The 25386-nt window shown below is 34.2% G+C and overlaps 1 protein-coding gene across 4 annotated transcripts in view; it reads right to left on the reverse strand.

Moving 5' to 3' along the window:
- LOC126760680 (mannosyl-oligosaccharide alpha-1,2-mannosidase IA) overlaps positions 1 to 25386 on the reverse strand; it is a 325234-nt gene that overhangs the window by 73412 nt on the left and 226436 nt on the right. Inside the window, exon 2 of one of the 4 annotated variants that reach the window (XM_050476516.1) lies at positions 18453 to 19896. The exons of 1 other annotated variant lie outside the window; for it this stretch is intronic. In XM_050476516.1, the coding sequence (XP_050332473.1) occupies positions 18453 to 19517 (1065 nt within the window). In that variant the 5' untranslated portion in view covers positions 19518 to 19896. Of the gene's footprint in view, positions 1 to 18452; positions 20070 to 25386 lie in introns of those variants that run through there. 2 more of the 4 variants (XM_050476515.1, XM_050476514.1) reach the window with 2 other exon arrangements.

Consider the following 25386-nt stretch of genomic DNA (forward strand, 5'->3'; position numbering starts at 1 on the left):
TCAAGTAGTCACAAGCGCTTGTCAGTCTGTGCCACAATTGAATGCTAGGAATATTTATTTACGAGCATTTTACATACGCATGCACTGCACTGACTGCGGTGTGGTGAAATGCATGTGTTTACGGTTATGTTATGTTGGATATTAACAATTGTATGCATGTTGTCGGTATGTATGTTGGCATTGTCAACGCCTCAAGCAACATAATGAATATGCAACTGCGTGGAGCCATAAAATAAGCTTCGAGATTTGTGTTAGCAGCATTGTTATGCACATGTTAAAAATACAAAAACAAATCATGAAATTACTTACAATGTAATCTCTGATGCAATCTGTAACAGTTGTAAATATATAAATAACGGTTTGACTATATTATTTTGCTGCATAGCCAAGGGGATAATTTGGCAAATGGAACTGATGAAAGCATTAGACATTCTGCCATTTTGTGTAGATGACACTGAAAATTGGTTATGAAAACAAAAAGAAATGTCGAGACTAACAAGAGAAAGTATTTTCAGGTAAATTTAGGCAGTTAACAACATATGGATGCATGTACAAACTTAGGGTGAAAACATATACAAAGAAAACTTAATTTCACGAAATTCCTAGTTACCCACAAATGCTCCAGAAGTATCTTAGCTAACTTATGTAAAGGTGTAGGATGTTTGGAAAAAAACAGCCGCTAGGATTTTTTTTGGGTACTGTCCAAGTGATATCCCTGTTAGGATCGACGCTTAAACAAACCTAACCTAATCGATATATTCATTAATATATAATATCGAGTGATGCAAGTAAAGGTACTTTTTGCAATAACTTTTTTTTGACAGATCCCGCGTCAGTCGTGTCATGTCAGATAAATTTTGTTTTAAAATTGGTAAAACTTTTACCGAAACGTTTCAGTTGATGAAACAAGTTTATGGCGATGATTGCCTATCCCGTAATGGTTTCAACGTTTTCAAAGTGAACATGTGAGCCAATCAAAATCCGTGATCACCGGAAATTCCATCGAAACTGTGCGTGAATTCATCAAAAATCAGCCGAAATCATCATTGAAGTTCATGGAAATGGAATTGAGCATCTCCAAAATATACAATTTATCGCATTTTGACCGATCATTTGGGCTTACGAAAGGTGTGTGCACGGTTTGTTCCGCACGAATTGACTTACGACCAAAAATTGCTCTCAACGATCGATGCTTGTGACGGATTATTTGACCAAAACTCACATTTTAACCATTAACCACTCCACGTATTCACCTGATATGGCACCGTGCGACTTCTTCCTTTTCGAAAAATTGCATTTGCCCATGAAAGGTAAGCGTTATGTAGACGTAGAGGCTATTCAAAAGCTTGCTAAAACACTCGTTCGACATGCTTTTGGACCGTGAAATAAGCTGTATTGAAGCAGAGGAGACTATTTTGAATAAAATAAATTGGTTTTGCCGAAAAACCATTTGTTCGGTTTTTTTGAGTGCTGCTTATTTTGGAACGCACCTTATATATATATTTGATTTTCGATTTTTTCAAAAATCTCTCTCTCCCCTTTCAAACCGGGAATTCCGTTTTTGTATTACCGGATTTGGGATTGTTTAGGAAGTAGAAAAATATAGATTTTACAAAATGACTATACATATATTCTATGATAAAATTATACTGTTACTGCGGTTTCAAATATCTCAGGTATATTTGAGCAAAATAAGGAAGTTTTTTAGGAAAAACGGCGGGCCAATTAAATAAATTTTTATTAGTGAAGATATTTTTTCTCATCACAGAATCATGTGGGTTTTGCCATTGTTGATTATGTGGTGACCATTATGCATGGTCAAAAAGTGACTGTCTGGATAGGAGTTTGCGCTTAAACAATCTTTGAGACATATTATTTTAAAGAAAAGAGTCGATGAATGTCGAAAAAGTATGAAGACTTATCAGAATTAAAAATTTCATGGATATCTGTTGTAAAAAAATTTTCATCGGCTGGCCAATCAGATTTTTCAGAAAAAAATTCCAAGACCATTGATGTGCTCATGGCCATCATTTATGCCGAAATCATCGCTGCACAGCTTCAGATGTTGGAAAAAGGAATTGGATATGTAGAGAAAGTGGCCACTTTTGACTATATTTTAAAGGATAAGCCTAATAAAAATATCACAAACATAAGAGGCGGTTTTTATTTAGTCTATGCTCATACACACCTGCAGGTACCCACCTAAGAAATAGCGCTTGCTGTATATCTGCAGTTGTATTAGAATATGTTTATCAACATTGAAAAGCAAATGGAAATATACTAAATTACAAGAGATCATTTTATTTTATTTTGTAAAGGAGATTTTAAATCAAAGCTTCCATTTTCAAGCAATAGCCAATATTTCTTATTTTCCAATTGCCACAAGTAAACAATAAATTTAATAAACTGATGATTTGGTTAGCCGAAAAATAGCAAACGTAAAGCAATTCATTGTGGTTTGGTGGCAATTCTAGTTGTGTTATAGTGTTATTGTATGTATGAACGTATCTATATTACATTGAAAACATTGTAAGACTTTTGTAAAACAAATAAATGTTTACGTGTTTGGAAGATATTAGGAAAATATTTGCAGATGATATAAATGCCAATAAGAATCTCTAATAAATATACACAAGGTATGAAAATAAATATTATACATAAATACACAGTAGGGTGTGTGAAAAAAATATTTTTTAAGAGCTCATACTTGGAGAGATTTTCTTAGAGGCGTCTAGAAAGCTATTTTTCAGAGTCTTCTTCTTCTTTATTGGCACAGACGACGCGGTTATAGCTTAGATATTTTTCAGAGTACCAAGCGAAAAACAGTCTCATGTTCTTTTTACTAACCCTAATACAAAACATATCCACCTTTTATATATTTCTATGAAAATTTTAATACATGCATGCATATCTAACATTGTTTACCTTGCCATATTCTTTTTCATTTTACTTCTTATAAATCTAACTGGCTTCGAGCTTCGCAAAGTAAATAAAAAGCAACAAAATTTGTAATCAATAGCTCAATCGAGAACTTACAAACATTACCTATTGTTTTATATCATATAGATAAATTCAAGTAAATATTGTGTGTGAAAGTTATATCCAAATATATTACATACAAGCAGTTTGCTTTGTAGATAGTAATGATTGTCTACATATTCAAATATCTACTTCAGTCAGTTATTTATACTTATACTTGCAGTCTTGCGTGCCATCAGTTATTTAGAAGTGAATTCAGTATATTTTTATGATTTAGTTGTCACCATTTTACTTTAATTTATTACAATCCTATGAAAATTTATGGCCGAGTAATAAATAAAAGGAGAATAATAGTGGCAAATTAAATGGCAAATGCAATAAGAAAACATAAATAAGAAGGAAGGAACAGAGAACAAAAAATAAAAAAATAATAAAAAGAACGAAAAGAAAAAAAAAAAAAAAATATTGACAAAATCAAAGAGAATAACGAGAAAAAACTTAATTCAGCCGGAAATGAACTCTTTTATAGAATTGTAGTTGGCGAAAAATATATGAATATATGCATTTTAAGAATACAGTTCCGCTTTCGAACGGGATTATGTGAAATACCGTTGTTTTTTTCATAGATAGAAATATTGTTCATTATAATGCACACATAATTTATAAAAATTCAATGGTTAGTAGTAGTTTGAAATATTTAAAAAAAATTACAGTTGAAAATTATATTTATACCATATATTGGATACTTTCATGAGAGTTGCCAGCGGACAAAAGTTATTTTAAGAATTTTTAAAAAATTAAAAACAAATCTTTAGCTCTAATCGATTGAAAAACTATTCAAAAATATAGTCCCGATGTTTCATTGGTTTACTCCGAATATTTTCGAAGAAATAGGCCCCAGAACCACTGCACTTCATGCTGCGGCTGTATAGGTACTAAAACTTTGAGGCTCGTTTTCTCGAAACTAGCTTTTTATTATCCGGCCATCAAAATTGAATTTTAACCGATTTACTTGGACTAAAACGTATTTTATATACAATTTTATACTCAAGTTCGTGATAGAGCGCTTTTCCGAAAAAAATGGCATTTTGACAGTTGCTCAACTATTTTGATGTCGAAAAACGCACTTTTGGCACTTTTTACAAAATCCAGGCCTACATCCCCAATTTTTCGAAATTATCAAAACCCCTCTACTACACTTTATAAAAGCTTCCTGATTAAAAAAAAACTAACTTTTTTCGTTTCAGATAAGATAGCCAGGAATTTGACGGCCGCAAAAATGTGAATAAACGGGGATCGTTGACATTTCCGTCATTTTTTTTTTTTTTTTTTGACATGAAATAATTTTTATTTTGTAGTTCAATAATACTTCTTAATATACATATAAGCACAAAAATCGGATATGATCTGTTTTTTTTTTTCTCCTATAATAAAAGTGGAAAAATTACATTTATTGACGGTACAAAACTAAACTAAACAAAACTAACTAAACACTAATTATGACGATAGCGGATTCAGAGGGGGGAAATGTTTGGGATTTTTTGCCTATGTGATATTCTATCTCTAACTCATTCACTCAGTGTGATTTTTAAGAAAGAATCGATTGATCTGGTAAAGGCATCAAATGTGATGGATACGCTACTTGTAACGTTCCGAAATCGAAGACAAAAAGCTGAGGAGGATTCTCGATCCATTTAATCAGACACGTAACAAATAGCCACAGAACTGAAAGTTGACGAAAAAAAACCAAAAATCTGCAGCCGACAAACAAAACTCGAACTTTTTTGCGTGAGAACTTGCGCAGAATACTACAGGGTTTCAGTGTACATTCCTCTGTTGGATACAATCGGCGAAGATTTGAAGGCGCGCTTTCTAGAGAAGTATTGAATGGATTTCAACTGAATTTGCTGATTCCAGAAAAATTATGTGCTTTGAAAACCAAATAACTGGAAAATCTAATTGATTGCTTGATAGATAGTTTCATAGACCTTTTGGTTAATGACAACGTCGTGCGACGTTTAAACCTCAAAGGTGGACTGGATCACTGGCAGTACCGACTACTGCATTGGAAACGTTGAAGAACTGTGCTGTAGAACTATGCCACATAATTCATATATCAACACTTCGCCGCATGAAAACGCGCATTATAAAGAAGAAGTTCTCGAAAAATTCTCAAAACTTGGAGCACATCGTTTTGTTTTGTGAAATTTTCTATTCAATACACGAATGACTACAATATTACTTGTATATAGTATATTGCAAAAAAGTATGTCACCCGCACGTCCACGTTTTGTACTGCGTCTTTTCAATTTAGTAGGATTTTATATTAGAAGGTCGATTTTCGAATTTCCCACCATGATATTAAACTGTATAAAGACTACTATATTTAATATAATAATCTTCAAGTTTCAGTAAATGGGTTTTCACACCAAAAATTTCTGGATCTGCCCCTGACAATGTAACTCATCATTGTATTGTAAATATTGGTATGAAAAATAAAATGTTTTCTAGCCTCAAATTGGTAAATATTCTCAAAAAAATATAAATATATTCAATAAGAATTTCTGTCGGAATTATTTTTGAGAAGGGTTGCCACTTGTTTGGAAAATACTAGTTTTTAAATTTACTATAAATGGTACATAGGTAAAGTTGGTGCAGTTTTATATTGGAAACTATTTTTGTAAAAGGGTTGCCATCTGTAATTTTTTTCTAACCAAATTTAAAATAAATTAAATTTTATAACAATTCATGGCATGTAGGAAGCATTGCTACTTATTTGGAAAATACTAATTTGTGATTACATTGAAAATATGGGTATGAAGGTCATTACTTTATGAAATTTTAAATTGGAAAATAGCTACCAAAACTGTCTTTTTAAATTAATTTTTTTTTAAATAAATTTGAATTCATAACTCAATAAGTGTTTCTGTCGGAATTATTTTTGGAAATGTTGCCACTTGTTTGGAAAATACTGATATGTTATTATATTTTATCAAGAAAATAAGTTTATGAAATCACAGAAAATCTTCTAAAAGGGTTGCCACCTCAACAAATTTTTATTCAACTAATGTTAATTGTTAAAATTGACGCAGGTGCTTCTCATTGAGAAGATACAGGGGTGAAGCATAAACATAAGCTTACCGAACAAAATGCGAGTTTTCGAAATAAAATTGCTGCGAATTTTTTATTTGTATAGCAATTTGCCTAACCTAAATATCAAACTTTGACTGCTATTCATATAGTTGAAGTTAAAGCTCTAAAAATATATTCTATCTATATATGCATATACATACATATTTTTCATCTCAAATTTGTTTTTTGCCACAAAAGTAAATTTTCCTAAAACCGAAAAAAAATTTTATGAAGAAAACTTTCTGCACCAAAAATATTCCAATTCCTTCTGGCGGTTTAGATTTTCGTATTACTAAAAACATATAAAAATACAAAAACAAAAAGAAAATGCACACGACTTTTTTTATTCTTGTAAAAGCGTAATTTTATTCTCCGAAAAGAAAGGAAAGAAGCAAGACAATAAATAGAAATCTCACCAGCACACAGAAGGTCATTAGATTGAAAGCGTAATATAACCAGATTATTGTCACGTCTTATGTCTCAACAATCAAGAATAACTGTAACAGCAACGTTTATATATGACAGCAGCAAGTGAGGAGGGAAATGATTGGCATTGAAGGCGAAGAAGACACGAAGCACAAGCTGAGAATTTACGGCGAATAAGCTGCTCGCATGTGCGAGAAATATAGCAGCCACGCATATACACCTATAACTGTACATGTGTGCGTGTGTGTGTGTGTGTTTGTAGTAGAACAGGAAAATTGACATTATGCTATCAAAATATTACACATGCCAGACATTAGATTTCACAGATTCTCAGAAGCATAGCAGCTGCCAGCAAATAATAAGACAACGCTAAAGGCAATGAGTAAGCAGTCAAGAGCAAAGCGCCGAGCAGGGCAAGGAGAAGCGATGCAGAGTAGTGTAGTTAAGTGGGAGAGCAATATTTTCCACTATAAATGTATGTGTGTGGCAGTTGCAGCAAAATTTATGCACTTAACCATACTTTATACACAAACGCACACACATATATATATTTTCGTGAAAGCACACACACAGATATGCGATAAATATTTGCATGTTACGCATACGGTTGCCACTCTCATTTGCTTGAAACCGCTGCTCGAGAGCGTAAGACGTTTTCAAGTTTATGGTTATTTGAACATTTTCACCCACACACACTTTAGCCATCAAGGGATAAAGTAAGAAATTGGTTGTGGCTCAAGCAAGTGCACATAAATTAAGTTGCCTGCGCTTCAATATACTTTAACATATATACTAAAGTTTGTATGTGACTGTCTAACCAACGAAATGTAAAAGTTAACTTTAGAATTTTCACAGAGTCATTAGAAGCACGAAAAACTAACACAGTTTCACGTAAATTTGATAAGATAAAGCTTATATCTGTAGCACTTACACAAAGGCAGCTAACAGCTAATGAGAAATCGCATAGAGACTCACCTGGAAATAAATAAAAGAAATGGAAATGTTATAAAATATGTCGTCTACGGTTTTGAGGAGGAAATATCTTATATTAATATTACGTCTTATTCACATATTGAATAAAAAACATTTAATATTGCATACACTTAGGAGTTAATAGCATATTTTTGTTTACCAGTACAAAGATCCCAAAATAATAATATAACACACTTTGAAAGCACCAAGTTTTTGCCAGCTTCGGATCGTGCAAACCATTTTTGACGCACTTGCTTTGCTAGAGGGTGATCACCATAAACTTCCATCAAAGTACGTTGACTTTCAGGTGAGGTTTCCTTCATATTAAAGTAATGATGAAGAACCATCTGCAAAATCATTTTCGCCAGACGCAAAATTGGACACATTTGAATGAGAAAAAATTATTGTTGTTTACTTTTCGAATTATTAATTAAACTGAAAAGACGCACAAGAACAGCATTAAGCTTCCAATTCATGCTCGGAATATTGAAACTATGGAATATTAAGAAAGTTTCGCCGCCTCTAGGAAAACCGCACGAATATATTTATAGATTATTTTGGAAAGTCGAAAAATTTTTTTACGTATTTTATATTTATAAAAAACTTTAATGAACCAAATATGTACCATTTTGGTCGACCACTTTTTGCCATTTCCTGGTTTTTCGGCGAAAAACTACTACAAATAATTTTTATAGGCTTCTCTTGAAGCTAACTTCACTCCATTAAGGGAGTTCTGCATTGACCGAAATAAATGGTAGTTCGATGGTGCAAGGTCAGGGCTATATGGCGAATGCATCAAAACTTCTCAGCCAAGGTCTCCCAATTTTTGCCGAGTGTGCAATCAAGCGTTGTCCTGATGGAAGACGATGACCTTTCAGTTCTGGCCTTTGCTTCAGTCTCACAGTTGATGACAGAAAAATGTAGAATCAATCGTTCGACCAGGCTGGATCAGCTTATAGTGGATGATTCCTTTCCGATCCCACCAAACACTCAACATAACCTTTCGAGGCGCCAATCCTGGTTTCCCTGCCATTTGTTGAGCTTCACCACACTTGGACCATGATCTTTGTCGCACATTATTGTAGTATTTTATCCACTTTTCGTCTCCCATCACCATTCGCTTCAGAAATGGTTCGATTTCATCCCGTTTCAGCAAAGACTCGCAGATGTTAATTTGCTCCATTAAATTGTTCACAGACAATTCATGTGGTACCCAAACATCGAGCTTCGTTTTGTAGCCAGCCTTTCTTAATTGGTTCAAAACCGTTTGTCGTTGAATGTTAAGTTCCTTAGCGCTATTATGGCTGCTTATGTGACGGTTCTTGTCAATCCTTTCCATAATTTCATCGACTTTTTCAACGATAGGTCGACCAGAGCGAGGGGCATCTTTCACATCGAAATTTCCAGAACGGAAGCGAGCGAACCATTGTTGTGCTACACAAACTGATACAGCATCGTCGCTGTAAACTTTACAAATTTCATTGGCATTATTCCCCTTTTTATACAAAAATTTCAAAAAGTAGCGAATTTCTTCATTATTTTCACTCATTTTTGAACAGCTGTAACTTTTTTCAAATTTCTTGAATTTATTTTATTTAGTTTAATGAAGCTTAAAATCTCACCTTTCCAACACTATATGGTATGACACAATGTGATTGGTAGCACTGGAGATATACGACTGTCACGGCATCTATTGACCAAATACGAAAAGACTTTTTCGACTACCAATATTGAAATAATGGAATGTTGAGAAAGTTTCGCCATATCCAGAAAATCGCACGAATATTACTACCGATCATATATAAAATATTTATGAGAAACTTTTATATTACATGACTTTATTTTATCTTAATAATAACTCAATCCATGAAATACTTAAGTAAATTTTGTTGGAAGGAAAATCACAAAAGTTAACCATGTTTGCATTGCCACTCAATACAACACCTGCAAGCAATTTGTCCCAATACCTAAACGTTTACACACACACACACTCAACGACGCCTGACCGTGGTACTTATATATGCTTGAGTATTGTTGTTGTTATTATGACTGTTGTGGTCAAACACCCAAAGACCAGCAATTACTATTGTAATTTGCCAGAGATAGCGTGTTGTAAACAAAGCATTTTCCCTTTTCAAGCACCATATAGTGTATATACCTTACGGTAAACAAGTTGAGTGGGAAAATAACAAAACAAAGGCGAATAATAACAAAGCGGAATGCACAGTAAGAGTTTTGGCAGAACAATGGACAAAAACAAAAAGACTTATGGTTATCGATATTGGCACCAATTGATTTGCCATTAAACGCACAAGCTGCTATAAGCCATTATGTGTGCACACCTACATACACACTCATAGTTGTATATACAGAAATGGTGCAGTGAACCTTTGTGGGTGTGTGTAAGCGCTTTTATTTGCTTAAGCATACATGTGTGCGTATACACCTACGAAATAGTGAAATGTCAATAGACACGAAGGTATTGCATGTGTGCGGCGCGTAGAGCACGTGTTGCCAGCTGCGCAGACAAACACTATTTACATGCCACAAAAGCAAACGCAAATACCAATACAATAATAAAGCAACTATCTGCTTCAAACTTCCCGCAAAAAATCGAAAACAATGCGCCATTAGCCGCCAAACACTAACGCACATGCACTCCCCCTTTTATATCTACTTGAGTGAGTTTGTTGTTGTGGCGTATCTTGGTAGGCGTTTTGCCAGCCACTTCACTTTTATTGATTACCCACTTTCGTGAATCACTTCTTTTTGCCGCCTTCGCTTGACGCGCCTCTTTATCTTCGGGCGCTAGCACTGCGGTTTAGCGGTTCGCTGCAGGCTTCATCAATTCGGTGGGTAATGGCGACGGCCAATGCCTTTCTGTTTGGCTGCGTTGGTTCTTTCAGCGCTTTCTTCATGCTTTTGTTTGTGTGTGTGTGTGTGTTTTGTAAGTTTGTGCCAAAGGCGGTGTTTGGGCTGCCATTTTGCCGCTTTAGCGCGTCCAACAAATTGATTGTATGCGGTTTTCGGCCTCAATTCATACAGCAGCTTCTTTGCATCGCATTCTTTCGCTTGCATGTTTCCACCTGTTTTTTTTTTTTGGTAAGAATTTCAAGGCCGTTCACCAACTCGTAACTCACCGACTCGCAGCTGCTGCAGCATTTCGTCTTTGACCTCTGTGGCGTGGCGCTGGCGGCACATGTTGCCAATGGCCTACCACTTTGCTTGGTCCTTTTGCTTTCATGTCGCTTTAAGTTTCACTTTACTGTGTTCTTTTCTTTGCCTTCTTGCGAAAATGGAGGCGAGACAGGGCGTGCGAGCATAATTGCATTTGTGTGCGCGTGTATTTATGTATGTGTATGTATGTGTGTGAGTATGCCTTGCTTCTGCTGTTGCAGTGTGGCTTCAGCGCGCATGGCAGGCACTCAAGCGTCATGGTTACGTATACGCACTGCAGTGCAGTAAATTAAAGAGGCGAGTTGTGTGCGGCATTAAGTGAAGTTTCAAATAAATGGGAGTATGCCGAAATTGATTATAAATATTTGGGTTGTCGAGTGAATTGTTGTTATGCGTTAAAAGGAAAGCTAAGTGGAATTTAAGCGATTTTTCGATTATATTTTTGTTGAAAAGTATATGTGATATTAAATGCAATAATTTGGCGCTTATATTGAGCATTAATTTATCACATTTTAGATCTGAGGCTGAGCTTCTTCTGCTATTTGAGATGTTCTTATCTATATTAATCAGGCTTCGTACCTTCAAACCTTGCATTTGTATTACAAATCGATTTAATATTTGTATAATATTTACCAAATGCTTTGACAACTTATCGAAAAAAAATCAGGTTAATTTTACTAAAATAAAAAAATAAAATAAGTAATTCTAGAAAAAAGTGATATAATAAATTCTTTTGAAATTGATTTAAAGTTCTATTTCTAATGATAATTTTAGAACAAAATCGATATTTCTCGTTGAGGTCATTTTAAAATGTCGCTTCGAGAAAAACGCGTTTCACTTATATATGTTTGATGACGGTCGCTATTTAGAAATTTAAAAACTATTTAAAATCTCACCAACTATTTTTGAATATATAAACTATCGAAAAAGCAAAAAAAAAAAAAAAAACACATAGCCCCTTAAGGGGTTACATGGGTTTACGGCTTTCAAAAAATCGAATGTTTTTATTATCTTATTAAATTCTACACAACCTCTAGAATAATGTCCCAAATTTTCTAGTTGATCCGGGTAATAGTTTCACAGAAACAGCCTTGAGAACTTGTGCGCTCGAGACTAGCTAGACTAAGTGTGACGTCTTTAAACGCGTTTTTTTCGAAACTGAGGTTTTGAAGCCGGTTGGCAAGATTTCTCGAGAACTACTTAACCGAGCTTCATGAAATTTTAGACAGGTCTTTAAAATACCGCGATTGATGACGAAGAATTTCTATTACAACTATTTGAAAAAACACATCGCGATATTTTCACTGACAATTTAATTTTTTTGTAGAAAATATCTGCCAAAAATTCAATATTCAGTTTGTTTTTTTCTTTCGTTTAAGCTCTAAGTTAAGCTTTTAACTAAAACACGTATTTTTTTTACTTTAGATGATCTTATAAGGAGTTATGCTACCATTGCGGGCGCATCTTTTTTCCCGGGGAGTCACCAAAAATGGCGTCGGAATGGTCAAGCTTAAAATATTTTTTTCCAAAAACTTCAGCATTTCTTTGTTAATAGTATATTTTTGCAACAATAAAAAATTCTAATAAAATATTTAATTTTTTATATGAGAAAAAATTGCTAAAAAGAGGCTGTTTTACCCGAGGAAACCCCTGTAACCCTTAAGTAATCATATGTCTGTTAACAAACGGATTTTACAAATTTTAAGTCTCAATTATCGGTCGGTAATACTTCCTTCCATATTCGATATACAAACATACTTGTATATCTTTTTGTTCAATACGTATCATTTTATTGTTGTAGAGGCGAAAAATGAAAACTAAATATAATGAAAGAAGGATAGTTCTTGGCATAAATTTTGATCGAAGCGCCATGAAAATGTCCTATCCTACCTCATAATCGAAAAATATAGCTTCCATATTTCAGTGAGGTGTACTAAAATATCCTCAACCACTTATTTAAAAATAAGGTAATACATAAGGAAAAAATTCATTGAAACGACATTGGTTTCAAGTTACTGAAAAGTGGATTGAGTGGTTGCTCACCATCATTCAAAATCATTCAGTCAATATTATTTAACTATTAAATGCATGTACTATGTATGGACATCCTTAAAAAAATAGACAACTCAAATATAGCTATTTTATTTCATTTCACTTTGACATGATCCTTTGTTATTTAATTTTATACAATATTTAAAGTTAAGAGAAAAAAATTAATGAACACGCATTAAAAAATTAAAAAAACAAGTAAGGAAGGGCTAAGTTCGGGTGTCACCGAACATTTTATACTCTCGCATGATAAAGTGATAATCGAGATTTCATTATACGTCATTTACATATTTTTCAAATACCGTATTTTTGTAAAGTTTTATTCCGCTATCATCATTGGTTCCTAATGTATATATTACACAGAGAAGGCATCAGATGGAATTCAAAATATTGTTATATTGGAAGAAGGCGTGGTTGTGAACCGATTTATTTTGTACATGTCATCAGGGTGTTAAGAAAATATTATATACCGAATTTCATTGAAATCGGTGGAGTAGTTCCTGAGATATGGTTTTTGGTCCATAAGTGGGCGAGGCCACGCCCATTTTCAATTTTTAAAAAACGCCTGGGTGCAGCTTCCTTCTGCAATTTCTTCCGTAAAATTTTGTATTTCTGACAGTCCGTTTCACTTTTAGTGATTTTCAACATAAATGGGAGGTGGGCGTGGTTACTATCCGATTTCTTCCATTTTTGAAATATGGAAATTGAAGAAAACGACTCTTAACATAGCTATAGTAGGATATGTACAAAAAACATTCTTCCAAAAAAATCCTTTGTTTCAAATTTCGCTTTAATATCTTTATTTATGGCTTAGTTATGACACTTTATAAGTTTTCGGTTTCCGCCATTTTGTGGGCGTGGCAGTGGGCCGATTTTGCCCATCTTCGAACTTAACCTTCTTATGGAGCCAAGAAATAGGTGTACCCAGTTTCATCAAGATATCTAATTTTTACTTTTATCCGGATTTCAACTCTACTCGTCTGATCAGTATATATAACCCTATATTAATTTTGAACCGTTATACAAGTATAAAAAAATTCAAAAAAACGTAAAACTTAAAACTTGGTCAGGTTCATCTAGTACTCTAACAGTTTATCCAATAATCTTTTTAATTTTTCGAATTTAAAAAAAATTACGTTTTCCCGCACAAATTTAACATTGATTGACAGCGAATTCATGCGTGATTATTAAGTGAGCTGTATGGGCACTTCTGTCAGTCAATCACTCAAGTGGCGGTTTGCGTGTTGGCGGCGTTGTGACATTTGATTGTCATTTTAAATGTCAAAATAAATTTACTTCATATATATAATGTTTTTTTTCTAATATGTTTGATGTTAACAGTTTGAGGCCACTTTACTACATATTCATGCGTGGCAAGTTTAAACTGGAAAACGCCTGACCGCAAAAACGTAAGCTCTGAAGTCCACTTTATAATTGTTATGCAATGCATTTCGAATTGAATCACTTAACTGCCAAGTGTGGTTTGCTAAATTGTCATTAACAGTCATATAATTATTTTTGTACAATTTATATTGTTGTTGATTTTAGATTTTAACTGAGCTGTTTCTAATGACTTACTGGTAAGGATAGGCACGCAAAATTTCCTTGAATTGTGCTTAAACAACGTCAAACACTGCTGAGTTGTCCGGAGTCCCATCGTTTCAACAACTATTGAATCATATTCCACCGATATTGCTATTTTTCCACTTTCCTCAAAAACTATTAAAACACATTTAGCTGGTATAAAATTTTAAATACCTACTTTATTAGTGTTTTCCTTAAATAATTATGTGAAATCGACTATAGTAAGTAGGATTTATTTTAAATACCGCCTTTGAGGACCAGCCTAATGTATCTACTTATATAAAATATCATTGAACTTTTCACGCACGTGTCGTCTGCTAGCCGCTGAATTTGAATAAATTCACGTTCTTGGTTTCATTGGCACAAATTCCAGACTTATGCCTATGTATACCATGATATATGCTTAATATATACCTAGAAAAGGGTGTACATAACATATTTTGGTGTAAAATTGGTAATAATATTATTTTATAAGACAAATTTTTCCCTAAATTTATTTTATTACTGATAGTCTTCTCAATGAATGTTTCAACTTTTTTGCCGCATAGTATTTTTCCCTTTTAAGACGAGTTTTGTATTTACTAAGTCTAACATTAACTTTTGTTTGCTTGTATGTAAAAATACACATGTTTTCATACCCTGTACAGGGTACATTAAGTTTGTCATGAAGTTTGTGACACCTAGAAAGAAGCGTCGGAGAATGTATAAAGTATAAAGTATATATATGAATGATCAGTATGTTGAGCTGAGTCGATTCTGTCTGTATATATACGAATTAGTCCATCAGTTTTTAAGATACCGTTTTGAAATTTTGCAAACGTCATTTTCTCTTCAAGAAGCTGCTCATTTGTCGGAACTGCCGATATCGGACCACTATAATATATAGCTGCCATACAAACTGAACGATCGGAATCAAGTTCTTATATAGAAAACTTTCACATTTGACAAGATATATTTACGAAATTTGGTATGAGTTATTGCTTATAAAAACAATGTAATATCAGAAGAATTTGTTCAGATCGGCTCACTATAGCATATATCTCCGAAAGAATTGTTCAGATCGGATTACCATAGCATATAGCTTCCATACAAAAGTTACTAAAAGAAATGCACCTGTGAAGGGTATATTAGCTTCGGTGCAGCCGAAGTTAACGTTTTTCTTGTATATACTATTATATATATGTATAACTGAGGAAAATAAATATTGGCACGACACTCCCATGAAAACACACATGTATTAATGTATTTTGGGTTTGGCTAAGCTTTTGCCTCCGAAAGTGTGCCACATTTTTTTTAAACTTTTTTGAAATTATTTTCTGTATTTTTTTTGTTTATTATTTTTTTCGTATTCATTTGGAATTTGTCGCTCTCGTCGCTTAAATATTGTGCCAAGCATTAGTCGATTGCTTTGCAATCGTAAACCCAAAGGCAAATGTGTGTCACCTCGGCTAATGCAAATATTTGCTTAATTGCTTAGAACGCAGCTAGAATGTTAATGAACGACACAAAAACAAAAAAGCAAATTAAATACTAGGAGAGCTGTGCGTATACTCATGTATAGTATATAAAAAAAAAATTGTTTTGTAGAATATTTTGTTTACTCATTTAATTGAGGCACTCCTGGTGCTATGTAACTAAAAGAGAAAAAAAACAAGTTTTTAGGTTAAAAGTGATACTAAAAAAATATACAAAAATTTTAGATGTTTTTATTGTAACTTTTTGGGCTTAATTCAGTAAAGACAAACTTTGTATTTGCAATTATTCATTTGCTTAGTGCAATAAAGGATCATATCAAAGTGAATTAAGCTACATATACAACTTTTCAGATTGATGACTTTAAGAAAACTTTTCAGATTGATAAGTTTTATAGAGTATTTTGAGTTTAAAAAAGTAGATATGAACTTGAAACAACTATAAAGATCATTCTTCATATAGCAATAAAACCTAAATTATTTCAAATACACTCCATCGAGTTGAAGATTTATTTATTGCTGCTGGCAAAAAATAGTAAGACTTTTTAATTCAAAATAAGCGCGAAAACCCATTTGCCGAAAAATTTTTTCTAGGTTGGTATGACTAACAGTGACATCTGTGCTGAATGCCACTTTAAAATAGTCATTAGTGTTTAGTATATGCTTGTCTTTCTGAAGGACACAAAGTGCATTCTGCGATTTTTACGATGAGTGAAATTATTCAACAAAAAACTTCCATAAATTTTGCGAACGGAATCAAATGTCTGGTGCCGAAACGTTCGAAAAGGCCTTCGGTGATAATAGTTTGGCGCGCGGAAGTGTTTTTGGTTAGTACAAATTATTCAACAATTGTTGAGAACTCGTTGACGACTAACCACGCCCAGGACATCCATCAACATCAACTGATGATCAACACTTCAATAAAAAACAAAAAAAAAATTGGTGCTTGTGAATTGAAGATCTTACTGGCATCATTGGAATATCGCAAGGATCGGTGAAAACCATTTTGAAAAATTATTTGAGCCTAAGAAAGTGAAAGCTCGATTGGTTCCAAAATCACTAAATTTTTTTCGAACAAGTAAGGAAGGGCTAAGTTCGGGTGTCACCGAACATTTTATACTCTCGCATGATAAAGTGATAATCGAGATTTCATTATACGTCATTTACATATTTTTCAAATACCGTATTTTTGTAAAGTTTTATTCCGCTGTCATCATTGGTTCCTAATGTTTATACTCGTATTCGAGAAGGCATCAGATGGAATTCAAAATAGCGTTATATTGGAAGAAGGCGTGGTTGTGAACCGATTTCATCTATATTTCGTACATGTCATGAGGGTGTTAAGAAAGTATTACGTACCGAATTTCTTTGAAATCGGTGGAGTAGTTTCCGATATATGGTTTTTGATCCATAAGTGGGCGACAACACGCCCATTTTCAATGGGCTTTTTAAAAAAAGCCTGGGTGCAGCTTCCTTCTGCCACTTCTTCCGTAAAATTTAGTGTTTCTGACGTTTTTTGTTAGTCCGTTAACGCACTTTTAGTGATTTTCAACATAACCTTTGTATGGGAGGTGGGCGTGATTATTATCCGATTTCTTCCATTTTTGAACTGTATATGGAAATGCCTGAAGAAAACGACTCTGTAGAGTTTGGTTGACATAGCTATAGTAGTTTCCGAGATATGTACAAAAAACTTAGTAGGGGGCGGGGCCACTCCCACTTTTCCAAAAAAATTACGTCCAAATATGCCCCTCCCAAATGCGATCCCTTGTGCCAAATTTCACTTTAATATCTTTATTTAAAGTTATGACACTTTATAGGTTTTCGGTTTCCGCCATTTTGTGGGCGTGGCAGTGGGCCGATTTTGCCCATCTTCGAACGACTTCTTATGGAGCCAAGGAATACGTGTCAAGTTTCATCATGATATCTCAATTTTTACTCAAGTTACAGCTTGCACGGACGGACGGACGGACAGAGACGGACGGACAGACAGACATCCGGATTTCGCTACTCGTCACCCTTTGGTATATGTAACCCTATATCTGACTCTTTTAGTTTTAGGACTTACAAACAACCGTTATGTGAACAAAACTATAATACTCTCCTTAGCAACATTGTTGCGAGAGTATAAAAAGATGCCGGAATTATCGTCCGACAACTCTTGGTCTTTGCACTACGATAATGCAACGTCGCAAACTGCATTGATTCCTTGTAAGTTTTTCGCCAAGTTTTAAACCAATATCGCCTGATTAAGCTCCGTGTGACTTCTGGCTATTAAGCAAAACTCAAACGTTAGCTACTAGGAAACCGGAAGTCAATTGAAGACATTAACTCATTTTGGTCGATTTAATGCTATGTTGTAATGGTCCGAGATATCAGCAGTTCTGACAGCTTTTTGAGGCGGAATGGACGAGTAAAAAATGACGGATCGATATCTCAAAAAGTAAGGTACCAGTTCGCGCATATGGATACAAACAGACAGGCTGTCATGGCTAAAGCTATTCAGCTCTTAACGTCGATACACATATTTTTTTTCTTGAACGTTTACTTCTTGGATTTAGAAACTTCGTGAACAATTTAATTTACCCTGTGCAGGGTATAACAAACGCAAAATCATGGCACATAAGAAGCGAGTATGTAACTAATAAATATAAAATTTACCTTCACTACAAAATCACGTCGCTCCTCATCAACACCTTGTCCGCCTGCGGGCACTACTAAACGCACTGACGACGCCAACACATGCTTCGATTGATGCATATCGGAAATATCTTTTGTACCGTTATCACTTTTCAAGCTCAAAAGTGTATTAAACGCAAAACCTTGCTCTTCATTCGCATTCATCTGTCCATTGCCACTGCTAAATCCGGGCGTTATCCTTGCGCTGCCATTGAGAATCAGCGGCAACATCAATTTAGCAGCAATGTCAACACTGACTGATGATGCTGTAACTGATGCTGATGCTGATGGAGATGCTACCGATGATGGTGAAGTGCTGTAGGCACTCGAATTTATGGAAGCTGCGACACTAAAACTACTACGATTGCTGGGAGCTGGTTGTGCGGCACTATCAGCAACAAATATTGACGCAGCGGATGGTGTCGTAGTATTTACCTGTGGATTATTGACCAATGCCGCTGATGCATTCGCATTTTCATTTGCGGCTGCAGCGTTGCCTTTACTGCTAGCGGCAGCAGTATCTCTGCTCTGCAATCGCTCATGTGCCTGCTGTCGTCCATTGGACTGCGTAATCGCATGCACCGACGCTGCTGCCGCCGCATTACCACTATTCGCCGCAGCATCTACTAATGCTGCCGTCGGTCGTCCAATTAGCGTCGCACCACTGGCCTCAACAACTGCTGAGGCTGGATTTTGCTCCGGCATACCGTCATCCCCTGTTAAGTATGCTGCCGCTGCGGCTACAACTGAGTACTGCGCTGCGGCCGCTGGCAGCGACTGTGGGTGTGTGCCCACAGCCAGTGCATAGGGCGCGGAGAATTCATCGAATTTGTATATGTTTTTCGGATGATTATTGGCGTAATTCATATCGCGCAATTCGGCGTCGTGTGAGCTCATGCTGTCGCTGGCGACTTTCTCGTTTAGCTTGATGATGTTGGACAAATTGAGATTATTGATCAGCGTCACGCCAGTAATGCCGACCAGCACGATGACGAAGCAGACGCCGCCAATTAAGAGCAACGGCGTTTTCGATGTTTTCGTGCACATTTTTGGGCTGCTGTTTTTTTGGTTTGTGTTTTTTTATTTTGAATTTTTCGCTTTCGGCGTTGAGCAAAATTAATTGATGTTTGGCGTTTTGCTGCGCAACTTTTTTATCATGGCAATTGGTTGATCGGATGTTTTTGCTTATTTTTCTTCTTTTTTTTGCTTATTTTTTGTTTTTCTACTTTTTTGTTGTTTTTGCTTTTTATTCCACTGAGTGCTCGCTTTACTTTACTTAAGCGCTTTAAATTCGAATTAAATTCACTGCTTTTTTTATTGGATTTTTGTTGCTCGTTTTTCGTTTCACTACTTTTGATTCGTAATTTCGTTTCGTTATTTGGACTTTTTTGTTTTTGTAAATATCACAATATTGATTTTGGCCGCACTTTGTACAATTTTATTTTATATTATATATGTAGATTATTTTCTCTTTTATTTTGTGGTCAAACGCGTAATACTTTTATTAGTACAAATGATGTTTCAACCGCACAAATTGAGATTTATGATTCTTTAATTTTTATGCCCAAAATTTGGCGAAAGTGGTTACTGCAATTTCTACTTTATTACGCAGCATGAAATTGTACAATGACTTTAATAAGTTTTTTCTCATTCCGTGTTATAGGATTGTGTGAGAAGAAATGTTGCCTACATTTAGGAGCAATCGAAAAATCAAAATTTTAAGTTGAAAAGTGTGTAGAGGTTCGGGACTAAAGTTTTTTGTTGATGTTTGGCTATCTCGAACGTAAAGTGAACCATCCATTTCATTTACCAAAAAAGTCGTTATGACCCGATTTTTAAAAATTTCGTTATAAATTAACAGTTTTAAGCTATAAACTATTTAATTTGGATATACGAAGACTAAATAATGATTAAAAAAAAAAAAAAACTTGCGTAAGACGGGACCTCAAACTAATCTTCTGGGTACAAATCCAGCATGCCGCAGGAAACGCAGTGAATATCACCTCCATCTGGCATACCAAATGGAAAAAGATGTGGGAGCTTAAGAAAAAGAACAAATAAAGAAAGATTCAATAATAACATGGCAACGAAGATGAGAGAATGAGAGTCGCGGTAGATGGGCGGCCAGACTAATAGAAGACTTACAACTTATGTACAAGCCGTAAGTTCGGAGAAGTCGTCTTTTACACAACTCAGCCGGTCACGGTTACCTCCACAGAATGGGTCGAAGAGCAGCGAAATAAGACGACGCTAAACACACATTCTTTATGGAATGTCATGTTGGAGAGTAAAGCAAACTGGAGGATTATCCAGAAATTCGGAGCAAAATGCGGGAGCTGGACACAGGCTGGCAGATGTAAGTCTCTCAATGAGAAAAATGGAATAACACCCTGAGGTAATGCAAATGTGGTTTTAGGGTGAGCTCTTTAAAACCCCTAACAAATAAAGAAGTTTACATATAATAACTTCCTTATAATTGGGTGGTTTGTATGACAATTTGGAAAATTTCGCACCAAAATTCGTGATGATAACTTGTCAAATAAAAAAAGGGTGTTATACATACATAATTTTGTTATGGAAGCTATATGCTGTAGTGATCCAGTATCGGATGGATATGGCTAAATCAACTCAACTTTGTAATTTAATTATTAGTTCAATAAATTTTTTGGTAAATTAAGGGTTCACAATTGATATAAACTTGAGGTCTTATTTAAGGATTTATTAGCAGGAACTTCACAGAGTATCCAGAGTTAATAGGATATTCTTGCTCAGAAATATGAAAAAATCCAAATTACTTTGAATTTTGATAAAAAATATCTTTGTTACGTATATACATCTCTCTATTGCCCATGCCTCGGATTTTGGAATTTTTAATTTAAGTATTTTTAAAAAATTCGAAAGGGTCAAAAAATGTAGTAAACAAAATTCAAATCGACGCTATTTTGTGATTTTTTTTTGTTCATATGGCAAAGGAATCTTTCTAATGAATAACCGTAAAAAAATAATTTTGTCGACAAGGAACGTAGTCCTGGAAAACAGTGCTGCCATCTAGTACTTCAAATGAATAATTACTGAGGTTTATATGGGTATCTACCTCTCTGAACGAGACGCTTATGCGGGTCTCTCCAATTACGACCTAGGCATTCAGATGAGCCCTAAAGCTATATATATTGAGTGCATAATTATCCTTTGACTGAAACTAAAAGCATGCCATAGTTTCCAGTAAAAACAAAAGAGATTATGAATTTTAAGAGAGGTCTACTAATGCGAAAGCGTCTTAAGGGGTCACATGGGTTTACGGGTTTCAAAAAACCGATTTCTTTTGTAATATTAAATTCTACAACATTTCTAGAACATTATTCTACATTTTCAAGTTGATCCGAGTAATAGTTTTGAGATCTTGTGCGCTCTCGGCTCTTCATAAATTTTTCACAAGTCTTTGAGATACGAAATTGTTTTAAATCCTTGAACGAAAGATTTTTTTTTCGATTGAAAATTTGAAAAGGCAAAAATGTCTCGAAATTTTATTTTTTTTTGTAAAATGTATGCCAAAAATTCAATTTTCTGTTTTTTTCGTCCAAGTTTTAAGGTATTAACACGTATTTTTCACTTAAGATGATTCTGTAAGGAGTTCCTGGAGGGGTCACAGGAAAAGGTGTCGCAATGGCAGAGTTGAAAATATTTTTTCCAAAAATTTCAGAATTTATTTATTTATAGTGTACTATGTGTGCAATAATAAAAAATTCTAGTAAAATATTTCATTTATTATAGGAGAAAAAATTGTTGAAAAGAGGCTGTTTTTTACTCGAGGAAACCCATGTAGCCCTTTAAATTAGGCTTGCCCAACTAAGCGCTAACTGTATAAATATTTCTACTTTAAGTAGAATAGGACTTAAACATAAAAAAGGGCTTACATAAAGCATCCTTCAACTATATACGGCTTGAAAAGCGCACAAATCTCAAGTATTTTTCATTTGCTTTGCAAATTCAGCAAATAAAGGCAACAAAGAGCTGTAATTACCATACTCAATGCGCACAATATTTAATGATGATTACAATAATAATGATAATGAATGTAATTTACATAAAATAATGGCGAAGATGAATGACAAAGGTGCGAACACCGTAATAATTTTGACTAAACAATAACGGTGGTTTTAATTTGCGAAAGTATGAAATTATCAAATGGTAAGACAAGAATGAAATGACAAGAATGATGTGCACAAAGCAAACGAGAACAATAAATAATAATAATAAAGGTGTAAAATTGCAAATAAAGGATTTACAAAAATTATGAGGACAGTGTAATAGGAAAAGCAAAAAAGGCTTCAACACAAAAATTGCGAACAAACGCAACCAAAATTTGGAAAACAAAAATAAAAAAAAAGAAAAAGAAAAAAATGAAAAAAGAAAAATAAATGAATAAAATAACACAAAGAGCTGTGGCAGAGCAAGTGAAATTAAATGCGATGTTAGAAAGTGTCCAAAAAAGACACATATTTTAGCGCCTAGCGCCATATTTTATTGTATCCTTTTACTTTGGTAGCGGAATTAGCCGAATAAGGCAGGCAAATTAACATAATATTTTCACTTTATTTGTAATAATGTTGAACGGTGGCCCAATCCACGTCACTAAGAGTAGTAAACGAGTGAAATAGTTAGCTCTGTTGTGAAATTGAGAAGGGTTCTTAAAATGGTTACTTTGTAACTAGTTGCGAACTAGACCTATATTTTTCCGTTTTTCTATATCCTGCTTGATTTTGGATAGTTATCAAAAAAAGTTCAACAGATTCCACGGATCGACGAAAATTTTTCCAATATCTGTTAAGGGGTTAGGCTAGCCAGGGTTTAAAAAAATTTAAGGAACTTAAGGTTATAAGAGCAATATTCCATTGGTATGCATATTTTCTAAAAAACCACTGCAGATGATGATTTTATTATACTCTTTCAACATTTTGCTACATAGTACTTAGCTCTTTCTTACTTGTTAAGTTTGTTTCAAACAGCTCGAGTTTCTAGAATTGTCGTCTCTCGTGGAGGCCGTCCTGATAATGATGTTTTGTATAAAAATGTGAATATAATTTTTTTTTATGTTTTTTGAAGGAATACATTATATGTATGTATAATACTATGTTAGGAATATGTTGACAAAGTTTCACGGCAATCGCAATAAAGACGTAGGAGATAGAGCCTTTGGGAAAGTGCCCGTCAGGTTAGACCGTTCCGCTACTTCGACCTTTGATTGTGTTTTTCTCGAAATAACGTTTCAAACGGTGGTCACGATTCTCAGAACTAATGAATCGATTTCACAATTTTTCGAAAATGGATAAGCTCGTGATTTGTCGAAAGATTTATCTCGTTTACAACTAACTTTTTCAAGACAATTGTGGTAAAGTAAATATTATTATTACATATTTTTTCAACTTTTCAAAAAAAAAAAAAATTATTTTTCTAAACTTTTCGATTAATCATGACCTATACTTATCTACTAAATGATGAATTTTGAATTTTTGATTTTGGATGAATTCATCGCCTGTTAAGGGGAGAGCCTGCTTTAGAGTCTTAAAAAAATCGATTTTTTTGAGAATTTTTTTGGGAGGGAAAGAAATAATTCATTAAAGCGAAATTTCTAGGGTTTATAGTTATATATTTAAACAACATTCACAAATTATTTGGATACGAAATCTTTGATATTCTGCCTTTGGGAAACAATTGTCCGATGCATCTCGCATGTGCATTTGTCGGACGGCGGGCAAGATGCAGCTCACAATTTCTATCGGAATCAAAACATTCAAAGATATTCATATTTTTTAATAATTTATCTTCTAGTTAAACTAAGAAAATTCCAAAAAAAAAGTGTAAAATTTTACAATTTTTTAAAAATTAAATAAAAAGTGGTTTTCGACCAAAAAAAAATACTTTATGTTTTTTAAAAACGTGCTCAAACTTGACTTTTCTTAGTCTTTTTAGTTTAAATAGAAGATAATTTAATGTCAAAGGTAATAAACTTTGCCCCAATACTACTAATTACTATCCTGCCCGCCAATTAAGAAAAATCGTAAAAATGAAAAACCGAGAAATCGCGCATCAAACTTTTCGCTTTCTGCCCAAGCGCTAATATATCTGCTAGACGCTCAGTCACTATTTCCCTTATAGCTTCGAAAATATTTCGAATTCCCATCTATAAATTTGGGGACATATTCTTAAATTATGTATTTTTAAAGAGATTTAAGCAATAAAAATCGATTTTTTTAAGCTTCTAAAGCATGCTCCCTCCTTATGCTGACCACTGCGAGGAGACGTTTTTGGACGGTGCCTCTGGAAACCAACGGCCAATGGTTGAATTTCCAAAAAAATATTTATGAATATTCACAAAATATTGTTCAAATATTGCACTTTGATATGCTCAAAATTTGCAATAATTTAATTCATTTATTTTATTTAAAAAAATTAGTGAAAATGGGCATTTCTTCAGCAATCAAAACCCACGTAAGCCTTTAATAACGCCAATGGAAAGAACTAGGCTTCCTATTTCTTACACTCAAATTACATTCTAAAAGATAACCCTGTTTTAGAGCTTTACACTGGAATAAACCTATAGAGATCATTACCTTTATGTTTAAATTGGAAGGAAGGTATGTAAAGATTTTTCGGATACCAAAGAAGAGTAAAAACTCAAGCTAGCTACAGTAGGTTACCACAAAAAAATCATCGAAAATTATACAGTAAGAGTTCTCAAGGGACTAGTTCTCGTCATAAACAAAGCAATTTTGTGCCTATCGGGAACAATAGAACCCTTGTAACCACATAAATCCATACAAGCGCACATATTAGAAGACCGCTAAAATAAGCGAACCGCAGAATGAAAAAGACATCACATTTATAATGGGCGCAACTGAAAAATATAGCACCTGCA

The sequence above is a fragment of the Bactrocera neohumeralis genome, chromosome 5, assembly GCF_024586455.1.
Source record: "Bactrocera neohumeralis isolate Rockhampton chromosome 5, APGP_CSIRO_Bneo_wtdbg2-racon-allhic-juicebox.fasta_v2, whole genome shotgun sequence".
Lineage (NCBI taxonomy): Eukaryota > Metazoa > Arthropoda > Insecta > Diptera > Tephritidae > Bactrocera > Bactrocera neohumeralis.